This window comes from Eucyclogobius newberryi, unplaced genomic scaffold, assembly GCF_026437365.1.
Source record: "Eucyclogobius newberryi isolate DKJ021-1_F unplaced genomic scaffold, fEucNew1.0.hap1 SCAF_16, whole genome shotgun sequence".
Classification (NCBI taxonomy): Eukaryota; Metazoa; Chordata; class Actinopteri; order Gobiiformes; family Gobiidae; genus Eucyclogobius; species Eucyclogobius newberryi.
Genome location: NW_027315790.1, coordinates 21499363 through 21521954, shown reverse-complemented (window position 1 = coordinate 21521954; position 22592 = coordinate 21499363). Strand labels below are relative to the sequence as shown.

Below are 22592 nucleotides of genomic sequence, written 5' to 3'. Positions count from 1 at the left end.
AGAACCATTTATTCAATATTACCATATCTGATAAAGATCAAGAACACGTCTGTTGTTGAACACTTCATTTTTTGTATTTTTGTCCATATTGATACTTAATTTAAATTAAAGTTAAATTTAAGTTTCAGCATCGATTATTATCTGGACGACGCTGAGAAACTACTCAACGCTGTTTTTATAACTCTTTATCCTTCTAATATAGGAAAGAGGAAATGGACATGGGAGGGGGAGGCGGTATGGCGGGGAGATTAATTGAAAACAAAAAAAAGTCTTGATAAAAGATGTGCTGATAAGCGAAGTGGAGAACAGGGGATTGTGGGAGGCAGAGGAAGTCTTAGGGAGGTACAGTGCAACGTGAATAAGTTTGACATTTAAGATGACAGATTCTGCATGCTTTTGCCCCGTTACAAACGAGCGCCACACGGTTATATGTGCTGCGTGATGGTGTGGGACTGTGGCAGGGCTGAGCGGGGCCCCTTCTCCGTCTCAGACAGACGGACGGACGGGGGAGTTCTGGCATTGATTAGGGAAGCACGACCCATAGCTTTTCATCTTCAAAAAAATGGCAGGTGTTGTTTCTCACGAGCTTCATTCCCCAAAAAAATCACAGTTTTCTGCTCGACACGACTTCAAACTGCGGTTGTTGCTACGATAAATTGGCTTTTCAATAAGGGACAATCGGCGTCTCAAACTCGGATGTTAAAAATAGTGGAATGTTTGGTGAATATGATGCAGAGTTCAAAAGCTGCAGTGCCTTTTAAAGTTGCACCATGTAACTTTTCGTTTGTGGGGAGTGCGCCGCCTGCTTGTCATCGAGGGGAAATATTTGTGTTTCAGTGGAAGAGAAAAAAAAAGTTAGGAAATTAAAATAAAAAATCAAATATCAAGAATAAAATACAATAAATCCGTCTTTTATCAGCTAAATTTCCAGTAATAATAGAATAAATGTAAAAAAAAAAAAAAAAAAAAGAACCCTCACAACATATTTTGTACACATGTTATTGATTTGCCTGGAATGCTTTTGGATTACATTTGTCCATCCTGCTTTTATTCAATCACCATACATGTGTTTTTGTTAATAAACCGCAAAAAAAGAAGAAAATTTCAGGCAAATATCTCCTGAGAAGAAAGGACAAGTTACATAGGACTCTTTACGTAGACATACACTTAAAAAGTCTGAAATATTCTGGCAGTGGAGATAGCTTTTCCACATTTGAATATAAAATTACTAATAATTTACTTATTTTTATTTATTTATTTATCAGTTTTGGTTTTTGATGCGAATTCCATTTTGAAGCCCTTTTTCCACTCAAAAGATAAATTGTTAATAGCTTAGGCAACTGTCGAATAACTAATTTCTCTTCTTTCTGAGACGTTTTGTGATATGCACTGTCGAGAATTATAGACTTAAAAGTGAGTGTATATTGGCTGCCGCTCATTTGAACACATTTCTGCTGAATCAATGCAGGATTTATGTCTGTGTATTTGAAGTTTGAGTGAAAGCCATGACCTCGACACACGACACGTCTCCCTTTTTTGCGCTTAACTTCTGCAAAACCGATTCTCCGACCGACGCTGTCACTACGACTCCTAAAACAGACTCTCCGAAGCCTCCTTTTTTTCCTTTTTTTTCGCCTCTGTGAGAAGCCAGACACGTTCAAACTGCGCAGCAGCAGCAGCCGAGCACTTGTGGCCAATACCTATTATTATCCCACTGCTCCAAATAGGCCAGGTTTCTAAGACTGATCTGTTTTGTCTGTGGGCTTTTTTTTCCTTTTTCTTTTTTGAAACTGTAGCCACATTAATATTTTCTTCAGCTGCGTCTCACTCGCTGACACGTAACCTGAAGCTACGAGGCGGGCCGGCGTGACTGCCATTTTGTGCATGGGTGCCTTTAATAACCTGTGACATTTCCACATAAATAAATGAACAACAACTAGTTCATCCGGAGGAAAAAATGTCTGGAAACAGAAAAGAAATGTGGATTATGCAATTTTTTGTGTGTTTTTCATTCATTTTCACAAACTTGTCCGGGCTTGAACATAATTCCGTGACAAATTGTGTAGATGGCATATATTTTGGAGCAATGAAACAGTTTTCTTACAGTATACAGAGCACTTTTTTTATTTTTCTGTTGTAGAAGTTGTTAAAGTTCCTGTTCAACGCAGATTTTTATTTTCTTATTTTTTTTATATTTTTATATATTTTTGCTTTTTTTTATTTATTTTAGTTTTTATTTTTTTGTTTTTTTCATTTTTTAATTTATTTAATATGGACATAGCATTTACTACATTGGACGAACCAGATGCAATGTTTTAAGTGTTATAGCAAAATAAGCTAATTTTCAACACCTATCCATAGGAGGCTTTTAGAATTAAAACAATACAAAATGTACAGACTATACACAATACATTTAATTTCATACATCACCATGTGCACAGTTCTGTCCTGGTCTACCAAGGTTTTCTAAAGTGGTCTTCTAAAGTTTTCTAAAGTGATCTACCAAGGACCACTTTAGAAAACATTTGGCTTTGTCCATCCGCAGGAAAGTTCTACAGCGTAAAACAGGCAAATATCAGGATAAACACATCTACAACATCAAACTGAATAATCCATTGCAGTTACATTTCCTTGGTACAAGTCTGGTGTTGCATGAGTCAGCCCCACACCTACACTTTGCAGCTTCTTACAGCATGATTCGGGTTACCGTAGTTCACAAATGTAGCACTATTTTCCGGCTATATTACAGATGTATTCACTACGTCGTCATTTTCAAGGTTTATCTCTCTATGGGTTTCCACAAGATTCATTAACTCAAATTCTGTATTTCCACTCCTTTTACTGAATGAAATGACATGAATGAAATTACCTGTTGAAAGATGAACTGATTTGACTTCAAACCGATGCAACCAGTTATGAACAGTGAGGATGTTATTTTAGCAGAATCAAAGTTCAATAAATCTTTACAGAACGCTGTTAGAATTGTCAATTTCCCTCCATTTCTCTCCTATAGACTATGCATTAAGATTGACAGATATTCTAGGTCATTTTCTGCCAATTTCCGATAAAAGCCTCATTGATGTTGGGGCTAATTACAGCTGATGGAAATGATTAACTGTTGCATTTATCCTGACTGTGGTATTCAGGTTATTGTGGCGTATTGGGGCTAATTGTCGTTAGTAGCGCAGTCGTTATGTGGTATGTTGTGGTGGGTTGCGCCTAATTGTACTTGATAGTAATGGTTCCAGTCTGTGAATACAGCCTGGAGCAGCCGGCGCTCCGCTACCAACACTGAAGCAAACAAACACATGTAAACAGCAGCTTTTATGCAGAGAGAAGCCAGTGCCAACACCTGAAGAACTGTCTGTTACTCTTTAGATTTAGGTCGATTATTGTGATTATTCAGGTCGCAATGTAATCGCGACTTTAGAAGCAACATTAAGTAGTTTCAATTCAATCTCCAAAGAAGTACACTTCAATGCGCTTTTAATGTGGCTGTTTATAACGTTACTTTTGCATTCAGAACGTTTGATTTTATGAAACTGGTCACAGACTATTGGAAAAGTAATGATGTGAATGAAAGAAAAATGACTAATGACATGACTAATCGTTAAATTGTGATGTTTTTTCTCAGTATTGTGACAACCTCAGTCAGAATGTAAGAATCAGAAGAAGCGAAGCGATGTATAGCAACAGAAATTGCAGCAAATTATAATATTAAAATGATAGATACGATAAACACACAGCAAATGATAACGATAGATACAATAAACACATAATAAAGCAGGATAATCCCAGTAAAATAACTTCTAAATGTGCAATATTGATAAGCTATGAACACTGCAACAAATAAATAGCAGAATGAAAGACTCTAGTCATTAGTTACCAACAATAAGTCATAGATTGTTATCATTTGATTCATCATTATAAATCCTACTGTATTACAAAAGAGAAAGAAAGAAAGACAAAACCTTCCCCACTATTGCAAAGACATGTACAATAAATACTGCGCTCCAAAAACAATGCTCCAGCTATTATTCTTGATCTTGAAAGCTGATAAAGTAATTATTTTAACAGCTCTACTTGTCACTGCAGAAATAATGCCCTGAACAAAAACTTTGATTACTTCTGCAGTTATGGGAGCTTTTTAGAGGTAGAAATACTGCATTGATCATTCGAAATTCTGCTTGAATGCTAATCTTTGCTGTGACTTAGCAGTGACACGTGGAAAAGCACCGGGGTCAGTCATGTCGGCCTCGTTGCTTCACCGCAAAGATCAGTAGTTTTCCACCCCAGAGTGAATGATGAATTCTGACTGGGTGTGGTGAGCATCTGATGAGATTTTCCTCTGCTCCGTCTCCGGACCCGGTGCCAGGGCTGGGCTGAAGGCGTAGGCCCAGCGAGACGCGCAATCACTTTATTTTAATAGATGCAGCAATGGTCAAAAATAAAAATGAAAGGAGCTAGCGCAGTATCGCTGGGTTTTGCCGTTGCGGGATGGGACTGAATACCAAACAAGCCACAAGGGGTCAGCGAAGGAGCAAGTGGTTTGTTACGATTGCATGAACTTGAGTTAAGAGCGCACTTTCTTTGTAGGATATGCTATTGAAAGTGTGAATTGTGTCAAAGGTGTTGGACCTGATTATTACCGTCTAAAAAAACATGAAAAACTGAGCTCTACAATATTTGCAGCAGTCCAAATGGATTCTTCACTACATCAATATTCACCGTGAAGAGTTTGTCAGCACTCAAAACAATATTACTGATATTGACAAAGAGTATTGATCAAAAGTAAATGGAAAAAAAATATATATATATACTGTATCAGGGATGTAAAACTCCAGCAATGGAAACAATAGATGGATACCAGCGGAATGTACTGTTGACTGCAGCAAAAAAAAAATAAAAAAAAATGGAAAGCTACAAAAAGAAGTGGCCGGAAAGACTAACATGTGCATTGAATTTGAAAATGAACATGTTTGTTACTCTCTGCGCCTTTTTGTTTGTATCATATTCAAACAATAAAAAGAAAATAGACAAGTTTGCCAGACATTGGGAATAAATACCAACAAATGCATTTTCTTTTCCTCTCTCTGTGTTGTGTTCCGTTTGATTTTCTTTTGTATTCTATGGAATGAATAAACAACAAACAAACACTTTTCACAACTTTCAGAGGCCAGAGCAGAGTTTTGCTGTCATGGTAATGCTAATGACAACCGCTTCTTGCACTTCCTGGTCCGCGGCCAATGCAACACTCACCACATTTGGACCCTAGAGTACTACGGCTGCTTTTACCAAACATATTAAACTTTATTACATCAAGAAAAACAAGTCTACATATCATTTATTAAAAAGACTGAAACCATTGATGTTTTGAAATCACATTGTATTCTTGCATTCACATTCTTGCATGTTATCAATTTGGAAACCTACATGAGTCAGTGCGTCTGAGTCAGAGATGAGAGAAAACAAGCCTTATTTTATCTTTTCGTGAGAACAATGGGGATACAGTGATGCCTTTTAACATAAATGTTTGCTTCTTGATTTGCATTAGTTTTATTGGGATCACGTTGTGCATCTGGCTCTCCTTTGAACGTTCACTATCAGTAAATAACAATAGCCCTTTATCTCCCACAGTCCCCGTAATAAATCATGAGTTCTCGCATGCTATCTTTTTCTCCAACTCGTCAACAATCACAAATATGCACAAAAATGTCGGCGCTCTCATCTTGAATCGATCCGAGCGCGATCGGGTTTTGTGGCGTCGTGCGGACACTTCACACACATGCGGGCGACTGTATTTATGAGCAAATATGAACAGAATGACTGCAGATAAACACACGCACAGCATCTTTGTCACGACTGCCGCGACCACAATTGTTCTCTTTTCAAACGAAGGGAAAGATCAAGCTTAACATAAAACATACTTGATGGTTCAGTTTGGCGATTAGAAAAGGAAAGAACAACAGAGGGATGGAGGAGGAATAGAAATAATACAAAACATAATCAATGAAAAACAATTACGGATTTGGGTTTTGCATGGTGAAATCTCATATTTTTTTAAGTTTAGTTTGAAATGTTTATGTTTCTATTCGAGGACAAGGTGAACAATAATGGTTTGAAGATTATAATGGGCTGTTTGACGTAAAGAGGAACTTTATCACAGCAACTACAGGCCGGAATTTACATAAAATATAAATTAATTAACCGTCTCTCAGTTTTCAATTAACCTTGTAATGATTATGAAGAGAAATTTACTACAAAATGATAGTAAATACCGTAGCACCAGCCAAAAAATGCATAATAGAGAAGAAAAAAAACATATTTAAGTTGCACTGGAGTATGAAATAAGGTTGTAAGTATGAAAATATCAAATAATATCACATATAAGTATAAGTATATAAGTATAAATATAAGTCGCATTCTGGGTCAAAACCAAGAAAAAAGGTGCAACTTATAGTCCTGAAAATACGTTACTGATAATCGAACAAAACATTTCCCAACAAATCGATTGTGCCGATACTTCTGAAATGTAGGTTAATTCGTAATATTCTCATTAAGGTGAAATGTCAGTGACTGGATGTCGCCTTGAATCATTCAGCGGGTTTTTCAGGAGTTCGTAGAGGATGAAAGCCAAACTGAAGTCCAGAAGGTGACACAGATTAAGTGCCGTGGAGACAGTGAGAAATGGGGGGAAAGTGTCAGGAATGCGGAAGCCGGGAAACCAGTGGCAGCGACGCAACCAAGACATTTGGGGTTTGAATTATAGAGAACAAACTGAGCTCATCCGTCTTCCAGATAAAGAGCACGTTTCCATAATGGGCACGTACTGGGCATCGTTAGCCAAGACGCCCAAAACCTCATTACCCTGGATTATGTGTTTATTATAGTTCTGTTACAATTTGTATTAGGGCTGGCAACGTATAAACACTGAGAAAATATCATGAATGTTGTTTTGAAGATCCGCACAATTTGAATATGAAGTACAGTGTATCGTTTAGAGTAAAAATGCATAAAAAAGAGCTGATTTAAAATAAAAATGAGGGTATAAGGTGATATTTCTACACTTTTTTTGGTTCATTTTACAGACATTTTCACATTTTACTGACAATCAAACCTCAAATTATATGTTTAAAGACATGTTTTAACACATTTTTCTTTGACTGACACAACATTGTCTGCTTTATGTATTAACAAAGCTGGTACAAACAATCCCTTCATCATTTCTAAATCATTAAAATGCATACATGTCAACTTGTGTGTCCCTAATACTCATTTAGGCAAGTTTTTATGACGAGGCCCCTCCAGCTCTTGCTTATGTAGATATGGTGAAAAGCAGAGGAATGTCGGAGCCAGAAAAGCCACGACAAAGATGCAAAGGAGACATTTTGGAAGCGTTGTAGGGAATGAATTGCAGACTGCCCGCCTCGCTCATCCATCTTTGTGATATGGGGCACTGGGTTTGATGTGGTCGTGTTGGACATCTTCCCTGTTTTCTTCCCTCTGAGCATCTCTGCCCCCTCGCTTCAGTTTCTGTGATATGGTTTGGGTTTTGATGTGGTCATCTGCTGGAAGATTCTCACGCATGGCTTCCATAACGATAAAACGATTCCCAGTTTCTAAAAAAAAAAGAAAGAAGTTTGCCCTTAAAGATGCAATGTGCCTGGCAACGTCCGCACCGCACGCAGCATTTCCCTCAGAATTCTGTCAAATGTTTCTGATTTATCCAAATTATTTTTCTTTGACGAGGTCTGTGGTTGAAGATCGTTAAAAGCGTTTTTCAAAGGGTTTTGTAAAGTGGATTAAAGCTGCATTGTACAAATGCATCATTGTCAAACAAGTCGGGCATGTAATTTAGCATTGTTGGGCCCTGACATCCCTCTGCTTTTGATGGCAAATTAACCACAGTTTACAGGGAGTTCTTCCACTAAATCTATTGCTATTACAATGTACCGTACATGCAATTTTAGAAGGAAGCTTGGAATCAGAAAGGGATTTATTGCCAGTGTGAATTAATAGGATTCAAAAACTAGGAACTTTTTTTGGTATTAAAGTGCAACATACAAGAATTAATACTAAAAAGTAGCAAAATGTAACAAAAGGGGCATGCATAAAGTTTAGAATTTAAGTTTTAGGAGTAAGAATTGCACTCTGAATGAATGCAAAGTGTGATATGGAGATGAATGTCTGAATTTATGATCCACAAATGTTGAAACTCATCGTTATTTCTTGGCTCCACAAAACATAAAAGTCCTTTCAATTAGGGTTGAAACAAGTTCCCTGAATAATCACAACTAATTTTGTAATGGAATAATACTATTCACAGACTCTAAAACATGCCATATGCTGAGAGAAGAAGTTTTCTGATGATTTTGTCTGAATATCGTCCACCAGAATCTCACCTTAGCTTCAGCTGTTTCAAATTGAGTAAAAATCAGATATTCATGGGCATTTCTTATTCCAAACAACTAATCGATTCATGTTAATAATTATTGCTGGATTAATAGTTAAGCAAAACAATCATAACGTTCAACTGACAATTATCACATATTTGAGGAGGAATAATGGCACCACCGTCTGAAGCAAATGTGGCAACGATATTTGTTACATTAATTCAATTGAGTTGACAGAGAAGACATTGCAATTGTGCCAGTTTTTGTTTCATGTGACTAGGCCCAGTAATTAGAGAGATAATAACCAATTAAACAAAGTCAACAAAACTGTCATCTGAAGTTAAACAGCAAATTCCACCATCTGTCTTCCAGCTCAATTATAAACTGTAGTAAACAGAACTGTTACGATGATACGTGAACACAAGCTATGGGCGTGTCCTTTTTTGGAAAATATCTAGATGCCATCATGAGGCCTATTTTCCCTCACACATGATTCATATAACAATACTTTCCACAAAAAGACGACGCTCAAACACTCTATGATTGCCACATGAATAACCATTTGCCTCGTTTTGTCTTGCAGAGATGGTGAGGAAGAAGAATCCCCCTATCAGGAGTGTGGGAGGAGAGGAGGAAGAGGAGGAGGAGGGAAAGAGACAGGCCACGGGAGACGAGGAAGATGAGGGAGACGAGGAGGGCAGAGTGGGAGCCGAGGCCGACCGGATATCCCATCCGTCCGAACCGGAGTCCTCGGAGCACCTCAGGACCGGCCCGAGCGAGGAGCAGGAGGACGAGGAGAGGGACAGTGAATGTGTGTCTTCATCTGTATCGCCGTCGTCGACCGGTTATGACGAAAGGCGATCCGCAGGTACGAGATCCAAAGTTATCGCCGAAGACGGGGAGAAAGGGCTCAGAGAAGTGGACAGGAGCGAGAGGGATGTGCGACAGGAAGTAGCGGGAGTTTTAGCGGGGGAGGGGGTCATGAGAGACACGCCTCCTCTGTCCGGAAGCCCCTCTCCCAAACTCCAGGACTTCAAATGCAATGTGTGCGGTTACGGCTACTATGGGAACGACCCCGCCGACCTGGTGAAGCACTTCAGGAAGTACCACCTGGGGCTGCACAACCGCACCAGACAGGACGCCGCTCTGGACTCGCACATCCTCGCCCTGCACAATATGGCGCCTCAAGGTATCGCTCAGGGACTTTAGACAGAATTTAATCAAATATAGGATTCGTCAATAGTCGGGGGGGAGTTGAATTAGTCGACAGGTCAAATGATGATTTCTATTTAAAAAAACTTTGGTTATTTATTATACAAGCACGGCAGTTTGGGAATTAGCAAAAGAATGTTGTTGGAGTCATTATTTCTATTGTTCATTGAGGCGTTTTAGATACATTTTTATCCAAATTAAGTTTGGTGACTGAAAGTTTGTGAAAATCAGAATTAAATTATTATTATTTGACATTTTTATCTAATAATGCTTCTGTCTTTGTTGTAAAAAGGTGTTTTTTGAAAGTCTTCTGTTAAGAACGATTACAATGATCACAATCTGAGTACACTTTTATTTTTATTTTTTTTATAGGCAATTATAGATTAGTTGATTAATCTTTGCAAAAAACAACAAAACAACCCCAAAAAATTATGTTTTACTGTCTTTGAAGAATGTTTTTATGAGATAAAAGCCTCAATATTTGGGCAAGACACATACATGAACACGGGTGTTTGAATATTAATATCCAGAAGTGAAAATATATACCGTATTTTCCGAACTATAAGTCGCACCAGCATAAAAATGCATAATAGAAAAGAAAAAAACATATATAAGTCGCACTGGAGTATGAAATGTGGTTGCAAGTGTGAAAATAACAAATAATATCACATATAAGTCGCTCCGGAGTATAAGTATATAGGTATAAATATAAGTATAAGTCGCACCCCGGCCAAAACTATGAAAAAAGGTGCAACTTATAGTCCGGAAAATACGGTATATTGTAAATGTTTTCTCAATAGCAAAACGAGAGTTCATCTGTGTACTGACCTTCCTCCAACAGTATTATTAGTTGAACATTCTTGTCTACTATCCTTTCTTCTATCTTTAACATGTTTGAGTCTGTCTGTGTTTCTTTCTCGACTGTTAAACCTCTCCATCCTCGTTCTCGTTCCCAGACGTCCAGGCGGGACAAGGCCAGAGGAACCAAGCCAAAGATTTGGGGAAGATCCGACAAGATCTCCTCAACCAGCAGCATAGGACGGTGCTGTTGAACGGCACGTACGACGTCCAGGTACGCTTTCAGAATGTAACCTCTGACCTTTTGGGTGCTTTAAAATACCTCACAAATCATTCTCTCTTCCCCAAGTCAAAAGTCAATCAAAACCTGACCTTTTATGTACTTGGATATACAAATTAAAAACTTCCCATATCTAATTCTGCATAAAACCACAAGAGGATGTACACAGAAAGAAAGATTCTGTTTAAGAAAGCCAATATCATAACTTGTAATGACAAGGCCTGTTTGCTTTTACAACCAAAGGAGAGCTATTACTGCAATAATATGAACAGATAAAGCATTTGATGAACCATAGCAGCACAGAGCATCTTGCTATTGTCTATTGACTTACACTGAAAGGAAGTTTAAGTGTTTAGAGCTTTGTTTACTGTAACCATAAAGCTTTTCGTTAATGGCCGAGTCTTTTCTTACCTCCACAGCTATAAAGCTCTGTCCCTGAATGCCTGTCAAACTTATGTTGCTTTTTATTACCGCTCTGAAAGGACTTCCACAAAACTGTCTATGAGGACAAGCCGGTATTCGGAAAGAACAACATTAGCCTATTTTCTCCCAATAAATTATAGATATGAGTGAGCCAAAACAACAAAAAAGAATAAAACTGTTTAAATATGAAGTATGGTATTAGATAAAGGGCTGGGGGCTTTTATCGTTCATTTGTGGTGACACAGCAGAGGAACTCTACAAAATGTTCTCTCAGGATGGGCCAGACAGAGGCCAGTTTGCAATACTAACACATTTTTCCGATATCAGCAGGGCTTTCACTTTTTTTGTTGTTGCACCACAGTGATACCTTTTAATGGTTCCCAGCCTCAGTTAGATGTTTTGGAGGTGCAGTCATAGAGGCCAGATTGAGATGGTTTGGACAGGAAAGTGAATATATTGGAAGAAGGAAGCTAAGTTTAGAGCTACCGAGCAGGAGGCCTAAAGGAAGACCGAGAAGGAGATTTATAGGCGTACTTAAAGAGCACATGAGGATAGCTGGTGTAAGAGAAGGTGCAGAGGATGGAGGATTTACTGCAGAAGCAAGAAAAAAACAGCATGGAATTTAAGCGAAAGATGGGTTTTGTTTCTAATCATGTTGGACAGAAAGAAATGAGACATAAATATGCAAATGTTTACACGCCATATGTGTGTAGAAGGAGGTATTGTGCTGCAGCTAAAATAAACAATACACACTTTAATTCAATTCATATGGAACAATAACTATACACAACTTAACATACATTAGACTGGACGTGGGCAATATATCAACATGTAGATACATTTGAATATTGAGTATATTGTTTATAGTAAGACATGCTACAAAAGCTGAAAAAGGTATAGTATGCTCACCCCTACAGTAGACATAAGGCCTGCAACGATTAATTGACTGATTGTGACTATACAATATTTGTATTTTAATTATCGTAATCATTATCTAAACAGACAAAACACATACAAAAATATGTTTTGTATCAAAGACACGAGCATTTTTAAATCATACGACCCAGCAGAATAAACTATTTCAGATTTTAATCAATATTACACTCTATTTGTAATTAGAATAAGCCTCCAGTCACCATATTTAAACCTTCATTTGGTTAAAATGTGTTTAAAATGTGCAAAGTACTATAGAAAAAAACAGTTTGGACTGGTAATTAAGTAAGTCAACTGTATTTGTATAGCATCTTTCAAGTCAATAAGTGCTTCACAAAACAGTTGAAACAAAGAATAAAATAGTAAAAACACAAAGCTTACAGTGAGCAATACTCATACAACAATATACAGTACAATCAGTCCCTTTCCCTTAAGCAACTTAAGGGACTGATTGTCATTAAAAGGCCTGACAGGTTGACTAATTGGAAGAATAATTGCTTAATGGCCAAGAGAACGCCCTACTAGAGACATTATCACAGCAACAAGAAGTTCAGGTCAGATTTGTCGCACAGTATTGGAAATGGATCAATATATAATTCATGTGAAACTTGGGTGTGTCATGAGCAGCAGAAATCTGCTGTGCTTCCAGAACTACGATCCAACATTCAACTGAAAGGAAATGTGAAAAAGCAGAAAGAGCACGACTGTCAAATAGAGGTTTTTATTCAAACCAGGGCCTGGTATGGTCCGAGTCATATCCAGTAAACGCCACAGCGGCGCGCGCACACACACTGGCACACACATGCAGTCAGAAATAGAAAATCCAGTGGGTTTAAATCGTCATTACGTTGAAAAAGTGAACTGAAAAAAAAAAACGAATGAAAGAGCTCTCTATTCTCTCGCCTTCTCCGTCTCCCGCCCACGTTTGGAAAATTCCATGTTGTCATTTGCTGAGACGGGATCGCGCGCTGACCAATCCGATCGCGGGAAAAGTGAGAGAGGAGCTAGAGATGGAGGGAAAGGAAAGGGTAGAAGTGAGACGCAGAGAAAAGACGTGTGAATAGTGGTTGTAATGGGCAGTTAGGTAGTTTAACAAAAACAGCTGTCAGACACATGAATGTACTTTTGTCTTCCCGTCTGTGCGAGCGTCTCTTTTTCTTGGGTTCCTTTCAAAGAAACCAACCTCTCTCGCTCCCTTTTCTTTTTTGTTTGCATTGATTTATCATCAAACGGATATAAATACACCCATTTATTCGCTTTGAATCTGAATTTACACAATATCACACATATTAGGCCATTATCAACTGTATGTACCATTATTATGGTTTTATTTTGGCAGGTTTTGTACTATATTATCATTTTAGATATCAACAATTTCAATGTATTACAATTATGACATCACAAAGGTTAGAAAACGTGAGGTTGAGCCCCAAAAAGGTGCTGAATATAGTTATATTGCTCAGTTCATGTTATGTTGTTATAATGTGGGTTGAATGACATGGTGAAACGCTGAAATAATAAGGAAATACATAAACATAAACCAACAAAGTTCATATTTTACATAAGTAGGATAGAAGTTGTGTGTAAAAATGAAATGTGTTAATATAAGAATAACAAAGAGAGTCATAAATGCCACAAGTGAGAAATGCAGTCATAAAAAGCATTGCAAGAGCATAAAAATAACATGTCCATGATTAACAGCTCCAGAGCTCCTCTTTGGGAGACATTCATTTTAGCAGTGAACCAGTAAGTAAGGAAAAGTATTACTAACTCAACTCAGTAAGAAATGCTACTGATACATGCAGAAATATATGAAGTTGTCTTGTAAAACGACTGAGCCATTAGTCACAAACTGCTAGTCGCATGGTGAGAAAAAACAAGACATTTCCTCTTGGTGTGAGCGAGTGTGAACAGGCACGTTTTAGTTATTTGTGCTGTTCTTGTCTTTCTACATTATATTAAAAAGGTCAGATTTGTTGAATGCTCACTTTTAAAACGCACTTAAAGTAGTCAACCTGCTGCGATAATAAGAGTGCTTTTATTTGAACCCAAATAAAGCCAAATGACAGTAATTGCCAGGCTAATTATCAAAACTGACTTGTACTTTCCTGCCCGATGTTGGCAAAACACACTGTCCATTTCCAAGCTATTGCTTTGCCTGGAATCATCCACAGTACAGTATTATTGATATTTCTTGCATTTATTCAACTACAGGAGTTATTATTGCTCAAAAAATACATTCAAATTCTGTACATTTAGCTTTTTTCAAGCTTCATCATCCTGTTGCGACACACTTGTGACTGGGGTCGCCTCTCAACAGATCTGACCTGTAACGTGGTCTTGTGGCGTCCCCATGGAGATAGATAAATGTAATGCCATAATGTGGAAAATTCCAAATCCAATCCACTTTATTCGTATTGCGCATTTCATAAACAGTTACAACAACAGAAACATAAAAGGTGTAATACGTGCTCTTTTTGACCCCTGTAGTCCCAAAACACAAGCAGTAAAATTGAAGAAAATAGCATTAAAATAGCATAAAATAGCATTACGTAAGTACATTCCAGAAAAAAAAGAAAGAAAGGCAGCATTTGTTCTTTCAATTCTCACCGTTTATGAAGGTTTGTCAGTCAATCAAAGTGTGTTTATAAAGAACTTGACCACACATAGAAAAGACTAAAGTACTTTCCGTGACGCAGGTACTTCTAAAACAGTTTTCCCCCTCCCCCTTCCTACAGGTGATGCTTGGCGGCACGCTGATCGGGATTGGCCGGAAGACGTCAGATTGCCAGGGCAACACTAAGTACTTTCGGTGCAAGTTCTGCAACTTCACATACATGGGCAGCAACTCTATCGAACTTGAACAGCACTTCCTCTCCATGCATCCAAACAAGGTCAAAACCCCGCCCACGACCCCGCCTTTGCTAATGTCAAACAACAACAACAACTTGGCAGCTCACGACGGCCAGACGAAGATGCGGGGTCAGATCGTAGACGGGGCGGAGCGAGTGGCCGTCAGGTCCGACGACGACTCTCTAGTGGGATACTCTGTCCCGGTCATGGCGTGTGGCGACTCGCCGGGCTGGACGGGGGAGGTCGGACGCGGAGGTGGACAGGCGTATTATTGGTGTAAGTTTTGCAGCTGGAGTTGCGAGTGGGCGGGCGGCTCGGCAAAGCTGCTCGAGCATTACGAGCAAAGACACAAGAACTATAACCCCGCTGGGACGGAGCCAGAGAGGAGGAGGGAGGGAGAACACGTGGCATCCAAAACTCGCAAAGACGGGTCATCCAATCCAACCGGCACCGGCCAAGGTAATGAAACGCAAGAACGAATGGGGAAAATGTTATGGCTCCTGATGTCGGACTCATTAAAGATCAATGAACCACGCGTGCTCAAAAAATGACTATTGTTGAAGTGATACGCGGTTATGACGAGCGATGATCAGCCATAATGTCTGGACCACCTGTTATTTGCCGTGCTATTCATAACAAACTGAAGTGATTGCACATTTAGAAATAGCGTTGAATTCTTTCACGAGCTTAACTGCAGTGGGAACGAACCACACACACCAGTCACAGACGTTTCATCATTTGTGATCTGATATTTGACCATTATAATGGCTAATTCTGCTGCAAACACAACTATTTTGAAGACAAAACCTGGATTCACGCTTGATATTGAGATTTGATTGAGATTTATTTGTCATATACAAGTCAACGATGCAGTGAAATGTGTTTGGATTAGAAGAACCCGTCAACTCACTTAAACAATTTACTTTTAGTCCAGTTCTAGTCCAGTTCTAGTTCTGGTTTAGTCCTGTTCTAGTCCTGTTCTAGTCCTGTTCTAGTCCTGTTCTAATCCTGGTTTAGTCCTGTTCTAATCCTGGTTTAGTCCTGTTCTAATCCTGGTTTAGTCCTGTTTTAGTCCTGGTTTAGTCCTATTCCAGTCCTGTTCTAGTCCTGTTCTAATCCTGTTCTAGTCTTGGTTTAATCCTGTTCTAGTCCTGGTTTAGTCCTGTTCTAGTCCTGGTTTAGTCCTGTTCTAGTCAAGATTTATTTCCAGGTTTAATCTCCTTTTTCGTCCCAATGTATTAGTGCAAGTGTGAACGCACCCTTAGAGTGATCGCTGCTCATTAATATGACTCTAGTCTACTAATCCAATCTTATACCATTATCCCTTGCAGACCCAAACAGCAGTGACCCTGACGCCGTGGTAACCAGCTACAACTGTCAGCTGTGCGACTTCCGGTACTCGATGGCCCACAGCGCAGACGTGATCGTGGTGGCGCCTTTACTGCTCCACTACCAGCACAACCACTCCATCCACCGCTGCTGCATCCAGCACTGCATGTACTGTCCGCAGGGCCTGTGTCAGCCGCAGAAACACCTGGGGGAGGTGAGATTAGCACGCCGCAACTACACCAAATCTTAAACAAATACTGCCGTCTTGCTAATGAGATGGGGAGAAAGTAAATATAGCTTTTCTGTCAGAAGGGGGGGGGGAAGAAATGTGATGCATCATGAACAAGAGTAAAGTTAATTACTCCAATTTCCAGCCTAGTTTAAAGTCCCTTGCTTCCTCAAATACACCCACAGACGTCCCACTCGCCTCTGTGCCAGCTGCCAAACGTTGCGGTTGTAGCTGTTTAAAATGCACAAAGGAAAGTTAACAGGGAAAACCGCGAGTGGCAATGTTCAGTTAATGGTGCACGTCCATATTGTAAAAGCCTCCCACTGCATTGATGTAACCACCTAACACAGCCCCATTTGAGCAGAAAACAACTTTGGGATGGTTTGTATAATGCGTTTTTTTTAATGCATTTGCAAATACAATTGACAAATGAAGCAGAGGTTACTGAGGTTCACCATCATTTCACGTAAAATAGTATCATCATCTGTAGAAATGTAGACGGACCAACAACATTACTTGAAATGGCCATTACGATCTCCAATTTTTCCAGTATTGTTTATTTTCTAATGTGTTTTGAACTCAAATCTTACCCAAAGTCTCTAATTACTTTGTACTTGACCACACACATTTCAAGCACTGTTTGCTCTGCTCAGACTAAAGCATGAGAATGACCCACTCACACCACAAATGACGTGTTATTTCTCCCATTAGGTGTCCCATCCTTTTGCTTGTCGGAAGCCCACCTGCTCTAAATGCTGCTCTAAGTTCCCACAGTCCACCAAACCCCAGGACACTGCCGGTTCAAAGCCTGCCACTTCACCAAGCTTGACCCCTCCTAACCCCAGAAACGACCCCACTAACACAGCACATCCCATGGTCACGCAAGGTACTAAAAGTCAAAACAATACACAATGCCGGTCTTTTGTTTTCTAGTGTAACATCCGTCTCCTTGCCTCTCTCTTGTGTGTGTGTGTGTTTGTGTGTGTGTGTGTGTGTGTTTGTGTGTGTGTGTGTGTGTGTGTGTTTGTGTGTGTGTTTGTGTTTGTGTGTGTGTTTGTGTGTGTGTGTGTGTGTGCTGCCAGGTGTAACGCACTTGTGTGACCAGTGTGCGTTCGCCACGACCGACATCGACGTGCTGCTGCAACACTACGAGGGCTGCCATACCGTCACCAGCCTGAAGGGGGTGTCGCCTCATGTCAAAGCGGAGGAGGATGTCGGGGGAGGCAGAGGGGGGGAGAGGGAGCACTCCTGCACAAAATGTCACTTCATCACAGAGGTGGAGGAGGAGATCTTCAGACACTACAGGTGGGGAGCTATTAGAGTACTCTTGACTTTTCACAATATTTACAGTGTATAAAAGCTGCTGCGTCTGTTCTATAATGTGATGTTGCTGCAGAGACAAGTGCAGTTTAATGCTGATTGAATACACCGGAATGACAACTAAAAATGTATGATTAAAAAAAAAAAAAACGTACTAAAAAAAACAGGTTTAAAGTCTCATTTAAAAACGTCATCAGTGGCTTGCATTTTACTCAATATTTTCAAAAGCCAAACATATTTTACGGTAATCTACTTATTTATTTATTTATTCCATCCCTTTTTGATCAAATCCACTCACCAATATTTTAAATGATGATATCTGTAGAAGATGGGAACAAAAGGCGAATACTTTTTGAACATGTTCCAAAATGAATACATCTGTTTTTGTACATTTACTTTTTTCTTCATCGTGATGCGTTTCTGTAAATATCGTGTTTTCTTCAGTTTGCCGTTCATCACATTACGTTTGCGACATGCACCTTGAAAGTGGAAAGTTGGGCTCAAAGACTCAAGAACTGAAAGTCACATTGTATTCTCGTTCAATTCGTCTCAGATTCATACAGTATTGATCTGAATCGCATTATGGAGAAAAGAAAAGACATTGACGCTATTGTCTGACAAAAAGAGGGATTTCAGCTTTTTAATCAATCAGAATTGAAAGGTTGTTTTCAAGAAACTGAGACAGAACCAGAAGAAAGTGGAGCATGTGAGGAAAATCCGAGATGGACCTGCTTTTACAGTCCAGTCACGCTCTCATTAACACACACCGTCATTAAACACACACATTTAAAAAGCCCGGCACCAACTCAAAATGCCAGAAAGTAATCCCTGTATCTGCTTATCCATGGACAAAAAAAGAAATATTGAAACTTTTTTTCCTTTTGTCTGTGTTGCAAAGAATAACTAATTGCATGTGCAGTTGTTTTCCTTATATAACGCTAAAAACAAAGGGCGGTTCTCACACAAAATGATTAACACGATGTAACTGGCGCTGCGTTAATAAGGACTCTGCCCCCGAGACAAAGCGAGATTAGATGAGATGAAATGAGAGGTGATAAGGCGAGATATGAACTGAAGAAGACATATAGAGTCCATATAATCTCTTAATTTGAAGTACCGCAGTAGTTCTCATGAGATGATTAAACTGAACACTAGAGACAGGTTTTAACTGTAACACAAACTTCAGAGTGCGAGATACGTACGTTGTTGAAAAATCTAAATATATGGTGTTATTGATTATCTGTAGTGTTCCAGCTTTTATATTTCACTACGAGAGCATTCACTGGCAGACAGAGACGCTAATAGACAGAATGCATGAATAGATAGCATTGAATATGAACATCTTTAGTGTTTACTGTTGAAATGTGTTCTGTCATTTCTAAACAAAACTGTCAAACAACATGGCTGTTAAAAAACAGAACGATGTCAGTGCTGGGCTCCTTCTGTAGGAATTATGTTGGTGTTTATTTTGTCTTGTTGTCAAGCGCTCAAACTGCAAAGGAGATATACAAGGGAGTAAATAAGATAAGATAAGATAAGATATTCCTTTATTGTCCCACATGGGGAAATTTCATTGGTGCAACGCAGGTAGATACAGAGGCAGATACAGAAGAACAGATCACTTATAGGAAGTCTGAAAAACACTTTCAGTAGAAGATCTCCTATAAATAATAAAAACTCCCATAGACAAATAAATAAATACATAAATACCATTACATGTGATCACGACAGTAATTGCACATGAATATGTGTTACGACAGCACATAGATTGCACATGAATTTCACAGTAATTGAAATATGAGCAAGAAGAAGAATATGAGCAGAAGCCCGAGCGCGTCAGGAGAATGTTCTTGTGTCGTTAGGCAAGACACTTCTCTCACATCGCCAAGTAAAGTGCTTTGAATGGGTTTTAATGTGGAAAAGTGTTCTATAAATACACATGATAAAAATGAAACTAAATGAAATTATTTTTTTATTGAAAGAATAAACACAGATCAATCAATACTGTGTGTGGGGGGGGGGAAAGAAAGGAGGAAAAAAAAGAAAGAGAGAGAGAAAAAATAAATAAAATAAAAATAAAGACAAGGAAGTGCAAAGTGGGCGGAGCCAGAGAAAATACAAAGTGTGTATTGTTTGAGATTACCGTTTTTAGAATAAAGTATCCAAATGAAAATAAAATACACCTGATCCATAATGTGAGTCCCATTTTCGTCCAGTTTATGTCGAAGTTCAGTCCATATGTGATTTTTTCCATCTTCCGTATGTCCATTATGATTTCGGTCCAGAATGCAATTTCTTCATTTAAAAAAGTAGAGATCAAATTGCTTCATTTTGAGAAGAAATAAGAAATAGTTATTACCGGTAGTTATAATATGTAGTTATAGTCTAGTTATAATAATAGGATAATAAATAATAATTACCTTTAATGTCGCAAATCACTTTTAATATAGTATAAATAGCCTCAGCAACTGGAATTGTGTATTAATCATGATTAATTTCTTGCCTTTCTGATGAATGTACATGTGTTCTCTTGTGATTTGACAGAACGTGCGTCACTGTTTGGCGTTCAGTCTGCCAGCATAATGTGAACAGTCTAGTTCTTTGAGAGAAAAACACCTCCATAATTTTCCTGTACTGTATATTAGCAATACCCATAAAGAAGATTAAATTGTATTGTGAAGTTATACATTGTACAGCCCATGGTGTGATTAATTATTCCATTTATAATAACTTTACTAATTGTACTAATGTCGGATACATTGAGCGTGGGAGCTAAGGCACAGACGCTGAACATACAGTAGACTAAATAAAGTAATCATTGTAATTCAAGGTGCGCTATGTAACTTTTCTGTTATGCCACCTTCTTGTTTCCATGGAGATTTCATTGCTGAGCCTTGAATGTTCCCCAGTGTGGCATTAGTTACAGGTCAGATCTGTTGACCTGTAACTGGATCAAGATAGGTTTAAGTTTAACACCATGCTGTAGCAATAGCATCGCCATGGATACAAGCAGGTGGCATTCCAGAAATGTTACATCTTTAAAACAGCAATGAAATAAATATTGATAATTTAATCATTCTTGCTTTGTCTGTTTTTTTGTCTCTCTAGACGTGTCCATGCTTGTTGCCGTTGCCGACGCTGCGACTTCACCGCCCCCGATTCGACTGCCCTCCTCGACCATTTTAACTCCGCCCACTGCCACGACTCCGCCCGCTCGTCAAACTCCTCCCCCCTGGCCGCATCCCTCACGCCTTCGCTAACACTCTCCGCCAATGGATGTTCAGCTCCTTCCACATTAGCCATCAAAGAGGAGAGCAAGGGTGACATCCGACTGCTTTACTCGCTAGCGCCCCCTGAGGGTAGACTGGCCGAGGGCAGCAGAGAGGAGGGTGTGGTGAAGAGTGAAAGTGGCGAGGATAAGGAGAGAGAGAAAGGATGGGTGATAGCGGACACGAGGGCGACGGGGGAGAGAGGAGGGGAGCAGGCGCATGGTTTGCTTTGGGTGCCTAAGGAGCGGATAGGGTCTGAAACTAGACAAAGAAGTGGAAGCCCCTCCCTCTTCCCATCCGGGCTATCGCTATCATTCGTCTCGCCCAATCACGAATCGCCGGGGTCGAAAAGAGGCTCGCCTAGCATGGTCTATCTGAGCGACACCAAGGCGTTCATGGGAGACTCCAAGGTGTTTTTGGGAGAGGCCAAACTGTACGGAGGAGGGAGGTCCGGAGGCGGTGGAGGTGCGGGGGAGAAGCAAATGACCAACCAGCAGTTCACAACGGCAGCTGGAGGCGGGGCGACAGGAGGAGGCGGGACCGGAGGGAGTGGCGGACAGGACGGCAAGGGAACAGCCAAAGAGGAGTCCCAGTCTCTGCTACGGGTAGGACATTTTCAAATACATACGTCCACTATACACTGTACTTCTACCTCTTTTTTACACCTTTTGACTCTGACGCCATAAACAGTTATAATTGAATTTGTGTTAAACGTCAAGATTAATACTGTCTACATTATATTCTTTCATTTATAAAGGATTGCATTTATCAAATTATTCAGTTTTGTAAATAACACATTTTTTATTGATGGTGATATTCAATTAAGGATGCACTAGAGGTGGATGATATTGACAAAAATTATCCTGATAACGATAGATAAACCAATGCTAATTAAACAGAAATTTGAATGTATTAGTTCAGGTTTAATTATCAGACAAATGTGAAATGCCTGTCAACAAACGTATAGAAATATCATATACCTTTATTTGAAAGTATACAACATCACTTTTATATTTATACATATTTTAATCAGTTCCTTTGGTCGTATTTTTCACTATAAACAATATACTTTCATATCTTCAACAACATTCACAATATTATCTAAATGTCAATGTATTGCCCTCCTTTAGCTGCACTATGTACATTTTATGACGGATAAATGCAAGCAATAAAATTTCCATGGAGACAAGCAAATGGCTGACCCAAAAGTTGCATTGTACACCTTAAGTTTATCACCATTGAAAGTTATACTTATGTTTCCAGAACAAAATGACCATTCATCCGCCGTAAGTGACTGAAATCATAACTCAAACGTACTATTTTTGCCTGATTTGTTCAACTTAACTAGACCCTCTACGGTTTCAGCATAGGTCCTGCCTACGCTTTTGAATTGAGGCCTTATATTCTCTGTAGCCGTTAAGCGCATTATTCATCAAAGCTATTATTACACCTTGATCATCTTTTCTTTGAATCCGACGCGAGCATGAGGCGTCATGTAGCGAGCTCCCACAGCCGCACTCAAAGCGCTGATCAGCACTGTTAAGGCGAGTCCT

General features: G+C 39.2%; 1 protein-coding gene across 1 annotated transcript in view; it reads left to right on the top strand.

Annotated features, from left to right (window-relative positions):
- Nucleotides 1–22592, top strand: part of trps1 (trichorhinophalangeal syndrome I) — a 125887-nt gene that overhangs the window by 31815 nt on the left and 71480 nt on the right. Inside the window, exons 2-8 of the mRNA XM_072447875.1 lie at nucleotides 8977–9582; nucleotides 10562–10677; nucleotides 14778–15351; nucleotides 16224–16435; nucleotides 17162–17336; nucleotides 17533–17755; nucleotides 20879–21644. Coding sequence (XP_072303976.1) covers nucleotides 8977–9582; nucleotides 10562–10677; nucleotides 14778–15351; nucleotides 16224–16435; nucleotides 17162–17336; nucleotides 17533–17755; nucleotides 20879–21644 — 2672 coding nt within the window. The remainder of the gene's footprint in view (nucleotides 1–8976; nucleotides 9583–10561; nucleotides 10678–14777; nucleotides 15352–16223; nucleotides 16436–17161; nucleotides 17337–17532; nucleotides 17756–20878; nucleotides 21645–22592) is intronic.